The 18,347-nt window shown below is 50.1% G+C and overlaps 8 protein-coding genes across 8 annotated transcripts; 7 read left to right on the plus strand and 1 right to left on the minus strand.

Annotated features, from left to right (window-relative positions):
* Positions 1–547: 547 nt before the first annotated feature.
* LTR84_009686 (uncharacterized protein) lies at positions 548–2,160 on the plus strand (the record flags this gene model as incomplete). The annotated part of the gene is made up of 2 exons (XM_064853225.1): positions 548–553; positions 709–2,160. 2 exons carry the CDS (start codon positions 548–550, stop codon positions 2,158–2,160), a joined length of 1,458 nt encoding a protein of 485 aa, XP_064709624.1.
* Positions 2,161–3,243: 1,083 nt separating this feature from the next.
* LTR84_009687 (uncharacterized protein) lies at positions 3,244–4,356 on the plus strand (the record flags this gene model as incomplete). Its single annotated transcript, XM_064853226.1, has 2 exons — positions 3,244–4,003; positions 4,103–4,356. The coding sequence occupies 2 exons, from the start codon at positions 3,244–3,246 to the stop codon at positions 4,354–4,356; spliced, it is 1,014 nt and encodes a 337-aa protein (XP_064709625.1).
* Positions 4,357–6,240: 1,884 nt separating this feature from the next.
* Positions 6,241–7,474, minus strand: LTR84_009688 (uncharacterized protein; the record flags this gene model as incomplete). The annotated part of the gene is made up of 3 exons (XM_064853227.1): positions 6,241–6,339; positions 6,391–7,186; positions 7,239–7,474. The coding sequence occupies 3 exons, from the start codon at positions 7,472–7,474 to the stop codon at positions 6,241–6,243; spliced, it is 1,131 nt and encodes a 376-aa protein (XP_064709626.1).
* An 883-nt stretch (positions 7,475–8,357) lies between these two features.
* LTR84_009689 (uncharacterized protein) lies at positions 8,358–8,875 on the plus strand (the record flags this gene model as incomplete). Its single annotated transcript, XM_064853228.1, has 2 exons — positions 8,358–8,486; positions 8,543–8,875. 2 exons carry the CDS (start codon positions 8,358–8,360, stop codon positions 8,873–8,875), a joined length of 462 nt encoding a protein of 153 aa, XP_064709627.1.
* A 983-nt stretch (positions 8,876–9,858) lies between these two features.
* On the plus strand, positions 9,859–10,959 carry LTR84_009690 (uncharacterized protein; the record flags this gene model as incomplete). Its single annotated transcript, XM_064853229.1, has 2 exons — positions 9,859–10,024; positions 10,082–10,959. 2 exons carry the CDS (start codon positions 9,859–9,861, stop codon positions 10,957–10,959), a joined length of 1,044 nt encoding a protein of 347 aa, XP_064709628.1.
* Positions 10,960–11,243: 284 nt separating this feature from the next.
* LTR84_009691 (uncharacterized protein) lies at positions 11,244–11,843 on the plus strand (the record flags this gene model as incomplete). The annotated part of the gene is made up of 1 exon (XM_064853230.1): positions 11,244–11,843. The coding sequence occupies one exon, from the start codon at positions 11,244–11,246 to the stop codon at positions 11,841–11,843; it is 600 nt and encodes a 199-aa protein (XP_064709629.1).
* A 599-nt stretch (positions 11,844–12,442) lies between these two features.
* LTR84_009692 (uncharacterized protein) lies at positions 12,443–13,171 on the plus strand (the record flags this gene model as incomplete). Its single annotated transcript, XM_064853231.1, has 1 exon — positions 12,443–13,171. One exon carries the CDS (start codon positions 12,443–12,445, stop codon positions 13,169–13,171), a length of 729 nt encoding a protein of 242 aa, XP_064709630.1.
* Positions 13,172–14,739: 1,568 nt separating this feature from the next.
* LTR84_009693 (uncharacterized protein) lies at positions 14,740–17,158 on the plus strand (the record flags this gene model as incomplete). Its single annotated transcript, XM_064853232.1, has 4 exons — positions 14,740–14,797; positions 14,853–15,103; positions 15,156–16,509; positions 16,560–17,158. 4 exons carry the CDS (start codon positions 14,740–14,742, stop codon positions 17,156–17,158), a joined length of 2,262 nt encoding a protein of 753 aa, XP_064709631.1.
* Positions 17,159–18,347: the final 1,189 nt, after the last annotated feature.

Consider the following 18,347-nt stretch of genomic DNA (forward strand, 5'->3'; position numbering starts at 1 on the left):
CTGAATCTGGAGCCCTCACCCCAATCCCCGTCCACGGCCACCAGTCGGTGCTAGCACTACGTTGGAGCCGAGGTACTACCTAGCTCAGTCGAGGTATTGGTATCTCATCTTTAATCCCTCGCCACCGGCCTCATCGTCGACCTCCACCGGACTTTACTTACTACACACGTTCAAACTCCACTTGGATTATGAAATCACGGTGAGTCAGGGCAGAATACTTCTTTCCTCCCAAAGATCCACATCAACTATCTGGCATGACCTGGCGAGCTGGACGAATGATACCCCTCATTGAATTTCCCCGCATGTTCAAGCCGCGAGCCGTCTCGGGCCGTGTCAAGAAGGTTGCTCCTGATGGATTTTTGCTGTTGGCGCTTCTACCTCCTGGTGGGTAGTATGATTGCATTAGAAGACATTAGCGAGTCGCTATCGACGCGTTGTAATCACCACCTACATGATGGGAGAATCTAGAGATATTAGTTTATCGAAGGATCATTGATCTACCATGTACGGTGGAATTCAGTGCGGGGAGACCACCTCAACGGTAATGATGAAGGTAAGTACTTGGAGCATGGAGCATATAGCGCACCCATAAGCACTGAGTTTTCTCATGGCTCTTGAGATTGTGGTTGTCGTGAGGAGGATCTCAATCGTACTGTGTGAAACATGAGATCGGTAAACAACCTCAAATTCGGCCTTTTTCTGCTCCAGGTGGCCGCTGCACTCCCATTTACGCGTCGTAACCAAGAGGCTGTTGCGTTCTCCGACCTAGACTATTTCACGTCTGAGACAGCCTTTTTGGCAAATCTTGGGACCAGAGTCACCGGCACGCCAGAGCACAACGTGCTAATTGACCATATCAAGGGTTCACTCGAACTGTTGGGGCTGCCAGTCTACGCACACCATCTCAACTTTACTTATAACGATCAGTTGATCAGCCCTCCAAAGCTTGTGGTCAATAATGCAGAGCTTGAGATCTCCTCGTATCTCCCTTACTCAGGAAATACCGATTTTGAAGGGCTGACCGGGGAGCTCGTTGACCTGACGGGGTCGAATGTCAAGGATATCAACTGGGCACGGGCAAAAGGTAAGATAGCCGTTGTCAACATCACTGGTGGGTTACAAGACTATCGAGACACACTTGCTCCATGGGCCGGCCAGCCTGACTGGTATGTTGCGACAGGCATACCGCCCACTGTGGCTGATGCTAGAGTTGGAAACCTCACACAGGCAAGACAGGCTGGTGTCAAAGCGGTCATCCATCTATGGGAGAACATATCTACGGGTAGTGCATTTGGTCAATACACTCCTTTTAAACGACTTTTTCAGGATATGCCAAGTGTGTTTGTCGCGGGTCAGCCAGCCATGGCTGTGAAAACGGCTATCAAGGAGAACACGACGGCGACTTTGACATTGCAAGGTAAATTACACCCCAACACAACGACCAGGACAATCTACACAGTCTTTGCAGGTAACAAATACCCAAATGAGACTGTGATCATCAACACCCACACCGACGGAACCAATGCCCTGGAAGAAAATGGATACATTGCTATCATGAGCTATGCACGACACCTTCTTGCAAATCCACCAAAGCGCACTACTGTTCTCGTCTTTCTGACGGGCCACATGCATCAGCCAGCCTTCAGCACTCGCGGCCGAGCCATGCGGCGATGGCTCGACGATCATATCGAGTTCTGGTCTGGTGGCGACGGTAACAACATGACCGCAGTAGCGAGCACCTGTGTTGAACACCTCGGCGCACTCGAATGGGCCGAGGATCTGTCGAACGACACATACTTCCCTACAGGTCGATTGGCCGATGAAATCCTGTACGCCAACACCCCGGAGACGCTGGCAATACTGCAGCAGCACTGGAACGGCGCTCGTGAAGGCTTCCTGCGGGTCAGCAACCCTATCCCCAAAGGATTACAATTCGGTGAGGGTCAACCTCTAACGGATGTCGGTATCCCCAATATCGCTCTCGTGACTAGTCCGCTTTATACGGTGGCGGAGATGCCACGAGACTTTGATGAGAGGAAATTGATTGACATTCCTGCGATGAAGAGACAGGTCGACAGTTTCTTCCGTGTTTGGGCAGATATGGATACCTTGGAACGAGATGCGTTTGGTATCGTTCCTCCAATGGTGAGACCTGCTTAGCAGCGATAGATAATGAACACATTGCACTCCTTTCCTCGGATCTGTCCGAGCTACAATGCCCTCGGAACAGCCTTATCTTGCTGTGATGAACAGTCAATCGTTGAATCCAGCGATTCTAAGCATCCGGATTCAATGACGCCATCCCAATGACACTGAAGGCTGAACAAGCAATGATTTCAAATCGAAAGCTATGGTTCGCTCCAAAGCCCTTTCGGCAATATTCTTAACCCAATGTTGCCAATGTTGCCCAATGAAATTCAGCTGAGCTTGTACGACACGACATTCAAAGTCAAGCGATATCGGCGACAACAGGCTCAGTTTGCTTAGCTAATCTAACAGCGAAATTCATCTTCCCTTCCTTCATCCGCCCCCTTCGACATGGGTAAATATCTTCTAACTAGGCAAATGCTCGACTTGGTAGAGGAAGTTCCACGGGACAGCAACCGCCGGACAGCGTCCGGAATCACGACCGAACACCTACCATAGCCGAAGGTCTGTATCGCAACCCTCACTCCGGCTTTGAAGGGCGTGTATTTGACAGATAGGGCCGGCCATCCAGCCTTATCCCCTGAATCATGGGTCAATCGCAAGTGAATGTGGGGAATGGGAGGGGCTGAGGGGGATGGGCACTGATGGAAGCCCGCGCATCACCGACTCCAACGGGAGTTTGGTCAATTCATCTAACATATCTCCGTAAACTCCAATAAATATCAAAGAGACTTCTACTAAACAATTTCAACTCTGTCTGTGTTTTGTCAGCTATCTTTGCCCTTCGCTTGCACCTTGAAGGCACAAGTATTTAGCAGTGCTCAACCATCCACCCTCAGTCCTCAATTCATGTCCCTTTGCTCCCTGCGCAATATAATCCCATCTTCGGCCCACATCCGATTTCTCAAACAAGTCTCAAGAGCGGGGATCTCTCATCCCCAACCACAGATTCAGGCCGTGACAGCACGTTCTTACAGCATCGGCGGTAGCACCTCCCAACTGCGGAAGAATACTGCGACCAAACATCCCCTCCTCACCACGCAGAATACCCCCAGTCTTTTTCTCCAGCCAACCAGCCAAAGAACAACCCTCAGAATGTCGTCATCAACAAGCATCCCCAGCACGCAAAAAGCGATCCTCGTGCACGAGAACGGCGGCGCCGATGTCCTCAAATACACCGAGTCGCACAGCGTGCCGACCCTGTCGAACGGGCAAGTGCTGGTGAAGAACCACTTCGCGGGCGTCAACTTCATCGACACGTACTTCCGCTCCGGGCTGTACCCAGCGCCGGGAGGATTCCCGCTGATCGTGGGCCAGGAGGCGTCAGGGGTGATCGCCAAGATCGAAGGCGACAATGCGTTCGGCTTGAAGGTCGGCGACCGCGTCGTCTGGATGGCCGGCAAGGGCTACGCCGAGTACAGCGCCGTGCCCGCCGATCGCGTCATCAAGATCCCCGACGGCATCTCCGATGAGCACGCCGTCGGCGGCTACCTGATGGGCATGACCGCGTTGAGTCTCATCAAGGAGGCGTATCCCGTGAAGAAGGGCGAGACCGTCCTCGTGCATGCCGCCGCCGGTGGCATGGGCTTATTGCTGTGTCAGTTGCTCCGCGACGTGGGCGCCACGGTCATTGGGACGGCGGGCGGGCCCGAGAAGACGAAGCTCGCGAAAGAGAATGGCGCCACGCATGTCATCGATTATAAAGCGACCGAGGGCCCGAGCTGGGTCGAGCAGGTCCTGAAGCTTACGGATGGCAAGGGCGTGGACGTCACGTTCGATGGTATCGGTAAGGATACTTGGGAGGGCAGTCTGGAGGTCGCCAAGCGGAAGAGCAAGGTCGTGTATTACGGCAATGGTATGTTATCTACCTTTCCCATCCCCTCCTCTTGATCTCGCTTTCGTCTCGTGTGCTCTAATGAACTGGAACTAACCATGAGTTTCAACCACAAAACAGCATCAGGTCCTATTCCGCCTTTCAACATCGCCAAGCTCTCGGCGAAGAATGTCTCCATCATGCGCTCCACGCTCATGAACTATATCGTCACAAGGGAGGAGTTGGAGTTCTACGCAAACGGTGTCCTAGACTTGATCAAGGCCGGGAAACTCAATATTAAGATCCACAAGGTCTATCCGCTTAGCGAGGCGGTCACGGCGCATAAGGATCTCGAGGGCCGGAGGACGACTGGCAAGTTGCTGTTGAAGTTGTAGATATTAAGATGGCAAATGCGATGGATTGTGGCTCTTGAGAATGTGGGCCGGAATTGGGAATGGGCCATGAGATCGGAACAAGCGGCTGGTAGAACAGAATGGAGAACCGAAAAAAGAAAAAGAAAATAATTTTCCAACCTGAATCTTATGTTTATGAACAACTGTGACTTGAAGTCCTTCGTATTGTTCAAGGTTCGGTATTCCGATCTGGATTGTTCTTTCGAGTTGATCCACATGTGATGTGACACGGAATTCTGTTAATATACCTGCCAGGACAATCCAAGCACATTCCTGTATACTTGAACTCCTGATGCATCATGACCGCCGACAGATTCTGACAATCGCTTTGCCTTGGTGATCGGTTATTCCCTCGCTGCCTTTGCAGCCTGAACAGCAGCATTACTTGTTTTCCTGCTCGCAACCTATACTCCGTATTTTCTTCTCATGACACATCAGTCCCGTGACTGTCCAGGATTCCGGTCAAAGTCTTCTTGCATGTTTTCGACAATCATAGTCCGCAGGTCTCACATGTCCGCAACAACAGTTCAGCGGGGTTGATTGTCGGCATACTCCTGGACCTCGTGAAAGCCATAGATCGGGGTTCCCATCTAATTGGAGGTAAGCACCCAGCCATAGATACAGAATTGAGAGGATTCTTGGAAGTTTGAAGATGTTCTGCAACTTACTCCTTTTAGCGCGAATATGACATCCATGGTTGTGATGGTCTGTGGAAAGTAATGGGTGTCAGCAGCTGCTCAACGCCCTTGTGGTCAAGGCTTCGATGGTTCTTGGTCGTCATTTCGACAAGATAGAGGCACAGCAACCCTCGTCAAAGACAGACGATGGACGATTCGCTCTCCAACCTGTCGAAGTGACTTTGGGGATGGACCATACCTTTCTGGCCCTTGAGTCATCTCCGAGGTCTCGGTCCGACGCATAGGCCTGCATAGCGATAATGATTCTTCGCAAGATCTAGAAAGCGAAGAATGAGAAAAATGATTAGCAACGACCGAAATGTGAAGGGAAGCCGGACTCCGATTCATGATAATCATTGACTCGTGAGAAAGGCAGGGTTTCGTTCTCGGAGCGAGTCAAGGTAAGGGGAGACATACCGCTTCGAGCTTTGCTTTCAATGCACCACGAATTGTGTCGTAGATATCACTTTGGATGCGATACACTCCTCCTCTGCGTGCGAGGCGACTGCGAACAACCGAGATTGATTGTCAGTGATTCTGATCTTGAGCTTACGGGAAGTTGACGAGCCCTGCTTTGATGAGCACATACCGGATAGCGGGTTTGGCTGAGATTGGCAAAGGGAGAGGTTAGCATCTGTTGTTTCTCTCAAGCCTTGTAAACATTCAAGTGAATGGATTGAACTCACTGATGCCCATTATTGCATCGGCAGGGACTCGCCGATGTCTCTTGGGGATTTTGGCGCCAGGTAGGATCAGGCCACTGGCATTCATTGGTGTCGGGATCGGCATCGTGACCTCTTACCGACAACGAACTGCGAGCTGATCAACACTGTAATTGTACAAGGAGGGCTGTGTAGAATCTGTCGTTGTGATGATCAAGTGTGAGAATGCGGTTTGGTGGTGGTATGGATAAGAGAAGAAGTGGGAGGGGAAGAGTATGAGATGAGAATATATAGCCCAAGGATATCCACATGTCAATGGACAGGAAGTGAACAACTGGAGGCAAAGTGAGAGTGAGATTAAGGTGAGAGGCCAAAGTGAGAATAGCCCTGAGACGAGAAGGGTCGAAGGTGAACAGGCATCAGGCATCGTTGACGAAATATTAGACATTAGAAGGTACTTGTGTATATCCAATCGTAGGTCGTTCAGCCATCCAATCTATGGTCATTTGTACACGAACATGGGATCATCATGCTATAAAGGTCGCTTCCGAGAAGAGCCTTCCAGATTCCGAGAATTCCTCATCCCCAATCTTGATTTTCAGAGTGAGTTCATCTTTCGAGATGTACTGATTGTCGTTAGTGAGCGTCCGGGCATTGATTATGATATTTAGACTTACCTGGAAAATGTGTGGCTTCAATCCTGTTGCACCACTAATGAAGGACTTGACGAAGCCGGGCAGATGAGCAAGGACATCAACTCGATCCGTCCTGGCAGGCAAATCGCCATTGATCGATGCAGTCACTGATTTACCGTCCTTTTCACCCTGCCATTCCCAAGAAATGGTCTTTGGTTCAGGCCAGTCATTCTCGGTCTCTTTGACCGAAGTCACATGTTTGACAGAGGTATTTCCGGCGACGATAATTTCTCCGTCCTTTGCAATGCCACCAATGCTCACACTGGTTCTTCCATAGGCAAGAGGAGTTGTGAATTCCATGAGAAGTGCGGAATATGTTGGGGTTTGGAAGTTGACAAAGTTCCACTTGACAGCAGCATGGTGGGGTTTCATACCCTGAATGGCATAGGAATATAAAGCCTTTCCATCAATTTTGTAGGTCTTACTGGGGGTCTGCATAGTGCCGGTGACAAGTGCTCGAGGCCAGAATGCATGTCGCATATGACCCCATGGATTTGCCGGATCAGTTCCGTAATAAGATGTGCCATTCTCGCCGATTTGGAAACCGGGACTCTTTCTTGTGACAGTCAAATTCACAATACAGGATTCATGGGCAGCCGACTTGATTGTATATGTGTCGCCCGCCTCATTCAATTCTACCGAGACATTCTCTGCGTAGAAACCGGTCTGTGGCTCGTCAAAGCCATAGTCACTCAATGGACTGGCACACCAAAGATGCTTTCCGGGTCCGTCATGGTCCCAGATCTTGGAGTTGAACTGGGCGGTTGTATGGATGCCTCTAAGGTTGTGTCAGTGAAAAAATTGCCGACCTCAGGGCAAGTATTGCATACCCGACGTTACTATAAATCAGCTGGGCCATTGAAGTTGTTCCATCATCGCTCATGAAGTAGAATGTCTGGGTCTCGACGTTGGTAGTCTCCATGACCCTCCATTTGAGGTCATCTTTGCTTAGTGTCGAGTATGGAACTTTTGCGATCTGGTTGGTGACGGGTTGAATTGCGGTGGGACCGTATTCGGGTTCCTCGGTGCCGACGACATTAGCCAACTGTTGTTTGAACCAATTCATATTTGATGATGGTCTCGGAGGAGTGATGGGAGGTAAAGAGGACAAGAGGGAAGTGGTAGCGTGTCGGTGTGCAGGAATATGGGCATCTAATAAGGTACCAGGAATTCAGTAGTAGGTGGTCGGTAGTCAGGCCAGGCAAAACGTCACGAGCGACAAAATGATGTTGGGGATCCAGTTTCTCGGTGCCAGTCACGGTGACCAGGCTCGATGCCTAGGTATTCTTTACAGGCGAAGGATACCTGGTATGGGTCCATCGGCTAGGGTTCACAGGCACAAGACAAAAGACTCGTTGATCCATCTTGGGCCGTTGACCAGACGTTGGCCAGTGTGCCTGCGGCTGCACCTGCAGGCTGCAGCAACTGTCCTGGGAGGCTTGAACCGCCGTAAGCAACGTGGTTAGTCATCTGCCTGCAAGCCGATGAGCTATCGAGAATTGGGTGCACCTAGAATGACTTTAGGGTTGCTCGCCAGGCGACTTTAGGTAAAAGCTGAGTGCTTCCTTCACCCGTGAACAACCCGGACAGGGTTCGTTAGGCGGCTCGGCGGCTTTTCACTAAGCGGGAAGCCCCGGATAACACCACTTGCAAGTATTAGCCCTCTTCGTGCTTTGATTAGCGTGGTCCTAAGGGGAATACCAGATTCGGCAGGCCATCAAGCTTCAACTTTCATATCCCAGTCCGAATCATCAATTCTTTTTGTTCCACACGACTACCTCGCAACGTACAAGCCCGGCTTCATCGCGTTTGGTTCACTTATTCCATTATACTCACTCAGTTTCGTTCTGCATACTATTAATCATTACTGATACATCAACTGGCTCTCAACGTCAATCGCCTGATTTATCCCTGGTCTGACCAGTCCTGCTTCCTTCACCTGTATCAAAATGTCTAAAAAGGTGGCTGCCACGGATCAGATCGTCAAGCTGATAGTTGGTGCCGGTGGTGCAACACCTTCGCCGCCAGTTGGTCCGGCCTTGGGTAGTAAAGGTGTCAAGGCCATTGATTTCTGCAAGGTATACAACTCTTGCCTCAAATTGGTGAATCTATCATGCTCACTGAATATCCCTAGGAATTCAATGCTCGAACCGCTCACATCACCCCTGGTATTCCCATTCCTGCCCGAGTCACAGTTCGCCCCGATCGCTCCTTCACGTTTGAACTACGAACTCCGATGACTTCCTGGCTTTTACTTCAAGCTTCTGGCGGTCGAATGGTCAAGGGCAAGATAAGGGGAGCTCAAAAGCCCGGCACAGAGATTGTCGGCACCGTCTCTTTAAAGCACATTTACGAGATCGCCAAGATCAAGCAGTCCGAGATGCGTTTGTCGAGCTTAAGTCATCGCGCATTGTGCAAGACCGTGATTGCGCAGGCAGCGACGATTGGAATCAAAGTCGTACCTTAGACATGTTATGGCTGGACGCACAGATAAATCGCGGGACAGAGCGCTTTTGGCAAAAATGAAAATGGGTACAAGTTCCGGCTGTTCAACTTGTTCCGGCGGATATCTTACGCATCAGGAGGGAGGTCCAGGCACACCATGCAGGGAACGCTCGCAATGGCAAGCATCCGACATCCCGTCATCGCGAAACATGACAGAGACGTTCAACTTTGCCATTGTGATGAATGCCACGATATTCCCCAGCCAGTTCTCCCTTCCGACCATATTTTGGAGGACTGAAGGCACCCGTGTCCAAAGGCACGCGAAATGTACACGAACTATCAGTGGTTTGTGATAGGGAGCTTTTACCAGCCATCTCGGATGAGGATCAAGTGGTACAGCTTCCGGTCATAGAAGCATACGGACTCCAACCGAGGTACACCTCACAGGTTGAGTTGTCTCTCTAGGACAGCCGAAGATCTCACCACAGAGAGCTAGCATCAGTGACATGACTCTACCCAAAAGTTTGGACGAGAATTATGTCGCACATGGTCACGAGACAGACAGCCCGGAAAGAAGCCCTGAAAAGGTCTACGAAAGGCCAAGGGGAGAAAATGATGGTTGTACAGGGTGGATGGACATCTGCCACAAGAATAGTTCCCACACTCAGCTCGATCATAGAAGGATATACTACATAAACAATTCCATGAGTCTTTCCATGGCAGGTACAGATATAGGTCCTCTGGTCCAATGAATCAGTGTCGATCAGAAAAATGAGGACCTCAAACCAAGCTAACGATATTATGCATCCGATAGTAGGAGACTCCAAGTGAATAACGTTTCAAACATCCGTCATCGATCATTTCAACTCAACTCAACGGCCTAGCACTCCAAGGTCAAGAAACGCACAGAACAAAACTCTCACAACTGCATCTTAATTCAAGCGAACGGCAGACACATCGATTTTACCTTCTTGCCAAAGTGACAGTACCCAAGTTTCTGAAAACATGTCGCCCATCTCCACCCAGTGGACATGCCTGACATCCTCGGCGCGTCTCCAGCGGTCCTCTCAGACGCTCGCTGTGATCGCCAATCAGGCCTGGATCTTCGGCGGCGAATTGCAGCCCCGCCAGCCTGTGGACAACCAACTCGATGTCGTCGAACTCTCCAAGAGTGCGGACTCACGATGAACATTTGAGCCATCAGGCACCCCAACTGACGATGTAGCAGCATCACCGAATATGCAAACACTGGCCGCGACTGATGGAAAAGAAGCACCGACTCCTCGCGTCGGATCGGCGAGCACCGTTATCGGCAATGCCATCTACTTGTTCTCCGGGCGCGGCGGAACTGCTATGGCGCCTATCGAGGAAAATGGGAAACTATGGACTTACGAACCGGCTGCCTCTCGATGGAGATTGATCTCTCCGGCGGACAGCACAGCGCCATATCCCGCCGCGCGGAGCTATCACACCATGACGAGCGACGGCCACTCTACGATCTACGTCCACGCCGGCTGTCCCGAAGCAGGCCGGCTCTCCGACCTCTGGGCCTTCGATGTTGGCGCGAAAGCGTGGAAGACTCTGGCTTCCGCACCAGATCCGCCTCGAGGAGGGACGTCGATCGCCTACTGCGCCAGCCATCTCTACCGCATGAGCGGCTTCGACGGGAAGACAGAGCAAGGTGGGTATCTTGACGTGTACGACCCGGCGCACGACTCGTGGTCCACCATCACGTACCCCGCGAATGGGAAGAGCGGGCCAGAAGCCCGCAGCGTCGGTGCTCTGCTTGCTGTCAAGCTGAATGGGAAAGACTATCTGGTCACGTTATTTGGTGAGCGGGATCCTAGTTCGTTGGGGCATGCAGGCGCTGGAAAGATGCTTGGTGATGCCTGGATGTTTGATGTTGCGGCGGAGAGTTGGGCGAAGTTGGAGCCGAAGGGAGATTGGCCACATCCTCGAGGGTGGTTTGATGCTGATGCTGTAAAAGGGGCAGATGAAGGCAGTGCAGTGATAGTTGTACATGGTGGTCTGGCTGAGGACAACAATCGGTTGGGGGATATCTGGATCCTGGAGCTGGAGGATACATCAGTAGCTCCCGCTCCGTAACCATACTATTTCGGAGGCCACCCACAGCTCGTTCTCTTAACAGTTGAATGTCTCAAGTTTCAAGTTGCAGTGCCTCAAACGGGCTTGGCACTGAGTATCTAGCGAACTTGAAGAACATTGAAATAGCTGAGTTGGCCCTGCATATGCCACCACCTGAATATTTCTTCTTCCTGCTGTCCAGAGACTGCCTTTACCTTCGATTGTGGCATCCTTGAAGCGATCTGTCCAGCCTAATTAGGTGTGTCACGAAGTCCTTCCAGCGTCGACAAAGTCAACTCACCACAATGAGGAACACTGCCGACTCCGCGGGAGAAGACGATTATTGGCTCAACTATGTGTTCCTTCCATTCATCGTCCTTACACTGAGTTGGAGTGTTCGGTCGCAAATGAACAAGCTTTCCGGCAATCTTTTTGCAGCTGCTGAGAGCCGTCCGGTCACTGCGATGGTTCCACCGAAAGGAAAAAGAAGCTCTCCCTTTACTCCAAAGCCCATGAACGACTTGGATGGCGCACCACTACAGCAAAGAACTCGTTGGTGGGCCTTGGAGAAATCGCAGATCATCCAATGCTGCATTGTGCAGGGGTTTCTGGTCTTGATTCTGCACAGAGTAGGACTCCTCCTGACCAGGCGTGTGCAGAAGACGAACAGTGTCACGGAGCAGACGCTCGGTATGGCTCTGTTCTCTGTGATTGTTGCATTCGTGGTGTCGTCGGGCGATGCAACTCAGCAAGCATGGAAAGCCTTGGTGCGATCTTCTAGAGGCCACAACCACAATGGACGCCAGCTACCTACACAGCCTGATCAGACTGATGGCGTTTCTAACCTTGTCTTGTTCGCCTCGTTTAGCTTGGTCATTCCTTGGGTCGGGCTGTTGACATGTTGACAGCCTGATGAGTTGTAAGCGTTTCAGATCCCATGTCGAAATATGGCTGGAAAATTTAACATGCTGAAGGACTCCAAGGCATTAAGTACCCGTTAAATCTTAGAATTAGGCTGTAGGCTACGAAAAGGAGAAAATAAGATCTTGGAAGAAATCCAGTCAGACAAGGCTGAGCCGAGATTGTTGGTGTCCCTAGTGCTCAGCTAGGTACTTTACGCGACGCGTCAGTGTACGTGTTAAGGATCCGTACTCGTACTCGTACAGTACATACTCGGTACTCTATTGGTAAGATCCCTTAGCGGAATTAGACTCGAATTCGACTTAGGCGAAATTGGGTGAGTTGAGTGACGAGTTCCAATCCGATTCCCAAGAGTCGGACGACGCAGCTGCAGAGTAGTATCCCCCCAACGCTGGGAGGAGGTGGCTATGCTGGGTAGAAATCAGGTTCAGATCTGGGTCAACAATTGCTAAGCCGAGTTGAATCGTCGGGACTGGAACATCTTCGAAGCGTGCTGCACTTTCTCTTTTCAATAATTGGATCCTCTGACTGATTGCTTATCATCCTTGCAGTATCTCTTTCTGAGGCGCTCAGATCTCTTGGGATGCGTCAGGGGCCTACGAAGGAACTCCCCAGCAGGGCCAGCTGTGGTGAATCCAACCACGATATTCTCTGGATTCTTGTGATTTACCCCTTGTTTATCATTCTTTTCAGCGTAACTTCCCAGAAGCTGATGAATGTGGTTATTAACAGCCTTCCACTTGATGAGAGCTCTCGACAAGTTGTGGGCGACGATGGCCACCCCAATGAGAAATCGACCACCCTTGATCTCGACTACAGTACAAGCTCAAACGTTTCAACGACAGATCCGCCAACGGATCGCATGAACGAGTTTGAAACCGTCCAAAAACCTACCGATGCTGCTGAACCCACGCCTTTGTCGTCAAGTGCTGACAAGCCACAAGGACACCCGACCAAGCAGCAGGAACGACAAGCAGATGACAATCATAAATCACGGATTGTGCAAGCAAGCATTCTGCACATTCTAGTGGTTGTTATGACACACAGACTAGGAATGGTTGCCACCAGACGAGTTCAGGAGACGAAAGACGTTGTGGAGAAAGTGCTTGGATTGCTCACATTGTCTGTGGCCATCTTTTTTGCCGTGCTTTCGGGAGGAAAACTCGAACATGGAAGGGTCCTCTGGGGGCAAGGCTATAGAGTTAGCAATGACGACGGATCACTTATGCATGGCAAAGATGCATTGACGGCATTCGTTGTCATTAGCTTCTTCTCGTTCGCAATTCCCTGGGTCAGATTGTTGATAGCATAAAGAGGTGCTTGAAGCACAACTGACATGAATTTGTGCATGAAAGGTCGGTCACATGCAGATGAGTCTGGGCCACCACCCATTGACAGGTGAGCAATGGGAAGGACACCGATTGCTGCCATGCGAGGCTGAACCGAGGTTGAACAAGCCCGGTGCACAGGAACCGATGCATTTCTTTAGAGGATTCGAAAGAAAGGCTCGTACGGGGAATTTTGGTGGCACATGGCATGATAGGAAGTTCAATGAACGAGCCGAATACGAATAGATGACCACAGCGGGATGACGTATGGTCTGACGAGCAACATATCGTTCAGGCAGACTCTACGAAAAGGCAGTCGTTGATCGAGTCACAAGTGGCTGACATGAGAAACTGACCGTGCGAAGGGTCCGGGCCATCCGGAAGTTAATGATGTCTTTGGCTGCGACTGTCGCTGTACCCCAGACCGAGAAGACAAGGGATGAGGAAGTGCGGGAAACGAGAGGCGAATGAGCTGAGAAGAAGGAGTTCAATAATAGCATTTCGTGGGTACAGAGATGGAAAAGGCGGAAGGAGGCATAATCAAAAACAACTATTCGTAGTCATCACCACAGGCCATGCTGACACATGTTGGCCAAATTGTGAGAGACCGAGAGAGGAGGGAGACCTGCTAGTAGAAGAAAGACCATGACGCTATGAATTGGCCTCCCACCGGACTAAGATTCCCCTAATTGCCCGCCTCCAGCGTCATGGCTTTTGTTCCATTAGGTATGATTAGGCTTTGAGCTTAGGCTCAAGCTCGGAATTTCCAGTTAAGAGGTCTCGGACTGGTGACCTAGGACATAATATTAGAGGGGACAAGCTGCTCACTACTCGTTACCTAGGTAGGTACCTTGGCCGGATAGCGGGGCAATGATTCTCCCAGCAAAACATGAACATCCCACTACTCGGTATGGAGAACTGTCAGTAGGAATTATTGGTAGCCGTGCCATCCCATCTCATCCCACCTTGACCTTGACCTTCGAATCTCCATCCATCCATCCATCACCATCCCAGTGAGCAGTGCACCACTACCGCATACATTGGCTTGTGCTCAGCAGTACTTTGTCTGATTCTTTCCACTCCACCTGCTCCTCCCTCTCCTACTACTACGAGACTTTCTTCCCCAGCTTCAACCAGCTCATCCCTCCCCGGCAGACGTCGCACGCCAACTGCAGCTGCCACTGCTGTGTCTCCCTGTCGCCCAAGTCTGGATTTTCTCTCCACCTTTCTTCTTTATCTGTTTGGCTTTTTCAACGACGCGTGTATGACTCCAATTATTCCTACTTTCATATGTAAGTCTCGAAAATTCCCCACCAACCATGCTACAGGACCCAATGCAATGCCCTCCATCCTAACAGCTCAATGCCTCCCACTGACACGATCTCCGCAGCTTGCAATCCTCTACTGAAACAGATCTTGCTTCTGTCTTTTACACTCCCATCTCTTACAGTCGAACCCGGCGGCATCGGTCGACTGTTGATGTAGCCATTCGTTATCACCTTTGCCAGAACAACTCGTACTATCCTCCCCACCCAACCAAACCACCGGCATCATGACATCCAGGCTGTCCGCAATGTTCTTTCCAGGGGACGATTCCAAGGATGAAAAAGGTACATGGTTTATCCCGTCTCGTATCGTGCGTAAGGTGGACTAACTGGCGCCCAGAATCGAAGCCTGCTCCTGCAAACGCAGAAGAAAACACTCGTTCAAACGTGCGCTTTGCCGCAGAAGACGAAGAAATAGATCCACTCGACGAGTCAAGGCGCAATTCCAAATTGGGAAATGACACTGAAGAACTCAGCCCTGAGGCACACGAACAAATTAGGAGTCTAGCAATATCCCTACAGAAGTCGAGGCTTCAGGAAAGCAGAATGTCCAATTTTGCCTACGAACCGGTCTCCATGCCACCATCTCGAGTACGTATGCCCACAGTCCAGCGGTAGGTACGTGACACTGATCGACAAATAGGTGCCTTCGAGGGAGAGTGAGGGGCCTGGCACCCCACGTGGCTCCATCCGACAGGGCCACGGTTCTCTGTCATCAGCAGTACATTCACCTCCATTGACACCACATGGTTCGAAAGATGGCAAAATAGATGCTACAACTGGGCGCAGTCAGCAAGCACAAGCGGCCATCACTCCACAGACCTCTCCTCCCCCTGATTCACATGCTCGAGCTCTATCACAATCCATCTCACCAGGCCAAGTCATCTCGAGACCGTCTTCCTCTGAACAGGGTGCTCAACGTCCTGATCATACAGATCCCAAGAAATCAACTCGCTTCGAAATCGGTCCATCAGAATCTGCCAGTCCCGCCGATCAAAGTCCAGTTGGTACTCCAAAGCTAGTCCCAGCCTCGCCCCGTCCTGCCAAAGCATCTTTGACCGAAGCCAAGATCGAACAAAGAGAGCCCAGACATTTTGGAAGTACTGGAAGAAATTCTCTTGCTCCTGCTATCGCAGCAGCTGCCGAGAGGCTTCCCAGACCAGGCAGTAGTGGGGATCTATCAGGTTCGGAAAAGCGCGGCTCAATCTTTGGAGGCAAAAAGGATCCCTATTCTCATGTGACAGACAGTGGTAGTGACAGGTCAGGACTCGGGGAAAAGAAGCATGGGTCCATGTCTGAATTGAAACGATTTTTCAGGCTTGGTGGTCATGGGCACAAGGATAAGCACCACAAACACGACAAACACGACCGACAGCTGGAGTCACCGGCATCCTCTGTTCCTGCCTCACGAAAGAGCAGCTATAAATCTGGCACGAGAACCCCCCCCAGTCAACAAGTACCCCCGTCTAATAACGTTCCTTTCATGGATGACCACAGTCTAGAGGCAAAATACGGCAAATTTGGTAAAGTCTTGGGTTCGGGGGCTGGTGGCTCCGTTCGACTGTTGAAGAGAAGCAGTGACGGGGTCACGTTTGCCGTCAAACAATTCCGAGACAAGCACTCGTGGGAAAGCGAAAAGGATTATTCCAAAAAAGTCACTGCCGAGTTCTGTATCGGTTCCACTCTTCATCATGGAAACATCATTGAAACCATGGATATCATCCAAGAGAATCATCGCTGGTTTGAGGTTATGGAATACGCGCCCTACGACCTGTTTGCAACTGTCATGACCGGCAAAATGACCCGAGAGGAGATTGCCTGCGCTTTTCTTCAGATCGTGAATGGCGTTAGCTACTTGCATTCGATGGGGCTTGCACATCGAGATCTAAAATTGGACAATGTTGTCGTCAGCGAGCACGGCATTATGAAAATCATTGACTTTGGAAGTGCAACAGTATTCCGTTATCCATTTGAGAACGACATTGTTCTCGCTTCAGGTTTGCAAACTACTATTATCAATCCGAGGAAACATGCTAATCGTGGAAAGGAATTGTTGGCTCTGACCCATATCTCGCACCCGAAGTCTACGAGGAACGAAAATATGACCCGACTGCTACCGATATCTGGTCCCTGGCTATTATTTTCTGTTGCATGTCTCTACGACGATTCCCATGGAAGCAACCGAGAGTAATAGATAACTCTTACAAACTCTTCGTCTCTCCTCCAACTCCGGGAACCCCTGTTCCTGATTCACACCCACGCAAAGGGTCACATCTCAGCCCTACTGATGATGGCAACCGAAGACCATCTGAAGCAGAGGGGAGCAGCTCATCTCATCATCACCATCATTCAGACAATGCTGAAAACGAGTCAAGACCTGCCACATCCAGTACAGACAAGCAAGAGGTAATCAAAGGGCCCTGGAGGCTACTCAGAATTTTGCCCCGAGAGAGTCGACACATCATAGGACGTATGCTCAAGGTTGATCCCGCCGAGCGCGCTTCGATGGATGAGGTACTTGAAGATGAATGGATTCTTAGTTCCAAGGTATGCTATCAAGAAGAAAATGGTACAGTACATCGTGCAGAAGGTCATTCGCATGTTCTAGAGCCAGGCTCTGGAGGACCTCCTCCGGCAAAAGTCTAAGCAAAGAAATGAAGGAAAACAAAAGTGGTATTGGGCTTTTGATGGAATCATGCAGTTCTTGATAAGTTTCATACTAGACGCCAAGATTCAGAACAAATTTACGAGAGTTGATTGGTGCTGAAGCAGGTTTTGATGATCGATTGGAGAGAGAGCGAACGCGAAAGGGGAGAACAAGAGTGAGGTTTTTATCGTGCTAAATAATGGCAACCGGGTGGGATATGTCTCTTAGCGAGGCCTTTGAAACTGTAGATACCAGTCGATCATGTTCAACAGGAACGAATTGAAATTTATTAGAACCAACTCAACTATCCAGTTAGTCAAATTCATTCGCCCCCTGAAATGTCAATCCTGTCCTGGAAATGGAAGTCGGTGGAGTAGAGAGATAGATAGCATCAAGGCTGCGATCTATGCCTTGGGCTCCTTGCTTTCTGAATAGAACTTTGGTGGAGGCCAGAGAATTCGTTGGGTGACAATATCATGATATATGAGGAAGCGAGTGGAATTAAGTCTTCACGAGCCACAGGTTCATATACTTCGTACGTACTGTATCTCAAGTGACAAGATAATTTGTCTTGCAAAAATATAACTCACCCGGACCTCGCTGCTTTTATAAAAGAGCTCACCCTCGCCAACCCTCTCGTTCATCCTCGCTTACCTTCACTCACCCTCTTAATACTCTCGTCTTTTACCTTAAAATCTTCCTTTAACCGCTACCCTTGACAGCTGATAGCTCACCTAGAACTAGATTTAATAAATATAGTACATAGATACTGTTTACTAGCTTAGTCAGGAGATTTACTCCCTATGGCTTTTGGCGCGCGATTGTCTCAAGCACCTCATTCCTGTAGTGGGTGTAGATTAGAGTGCAGTGGACCAGGATTGCTGGATAGATAAGTTGTGCACTTGTAGGGTTATATAAGGCGATACGCTTGCGAATATAGCTGGCACTGAGGCTCAATGTAATGAATCGATATGTACGTGATATGGAGGAGGAAATGTTAGGTTTACGAGCTGAGCTGCATCTTACGTCCTTATTCGAACGGGTGTGGTCTAGATGTTTGTCGCCATCAAGTCCAACGCTAAACGCAAACATCAACAGCCCAAGAAAGGTCGCCTCGAAGGATGTGCCTCAGAAAGAAATCGCTTTGTCAACTGTTAAGCACCCGAACCAAGCAGGGTTTTCCGGCCT

Source organism: Exophiala bonariae (assembly GCF_035927105.1).
Source record: "Exophiala bonariae strain CCFEE 5792 chromosome Unknown scaffold_4, whole genome shotgun sequence".
Taxonomy (NCBI): Eukaryota; Fungi; Ascomycota; class Eurotiomycetes; order Chaetothyriales; family Herpotrichiellaceae; genus Exophiala; species Exophiala bonariae.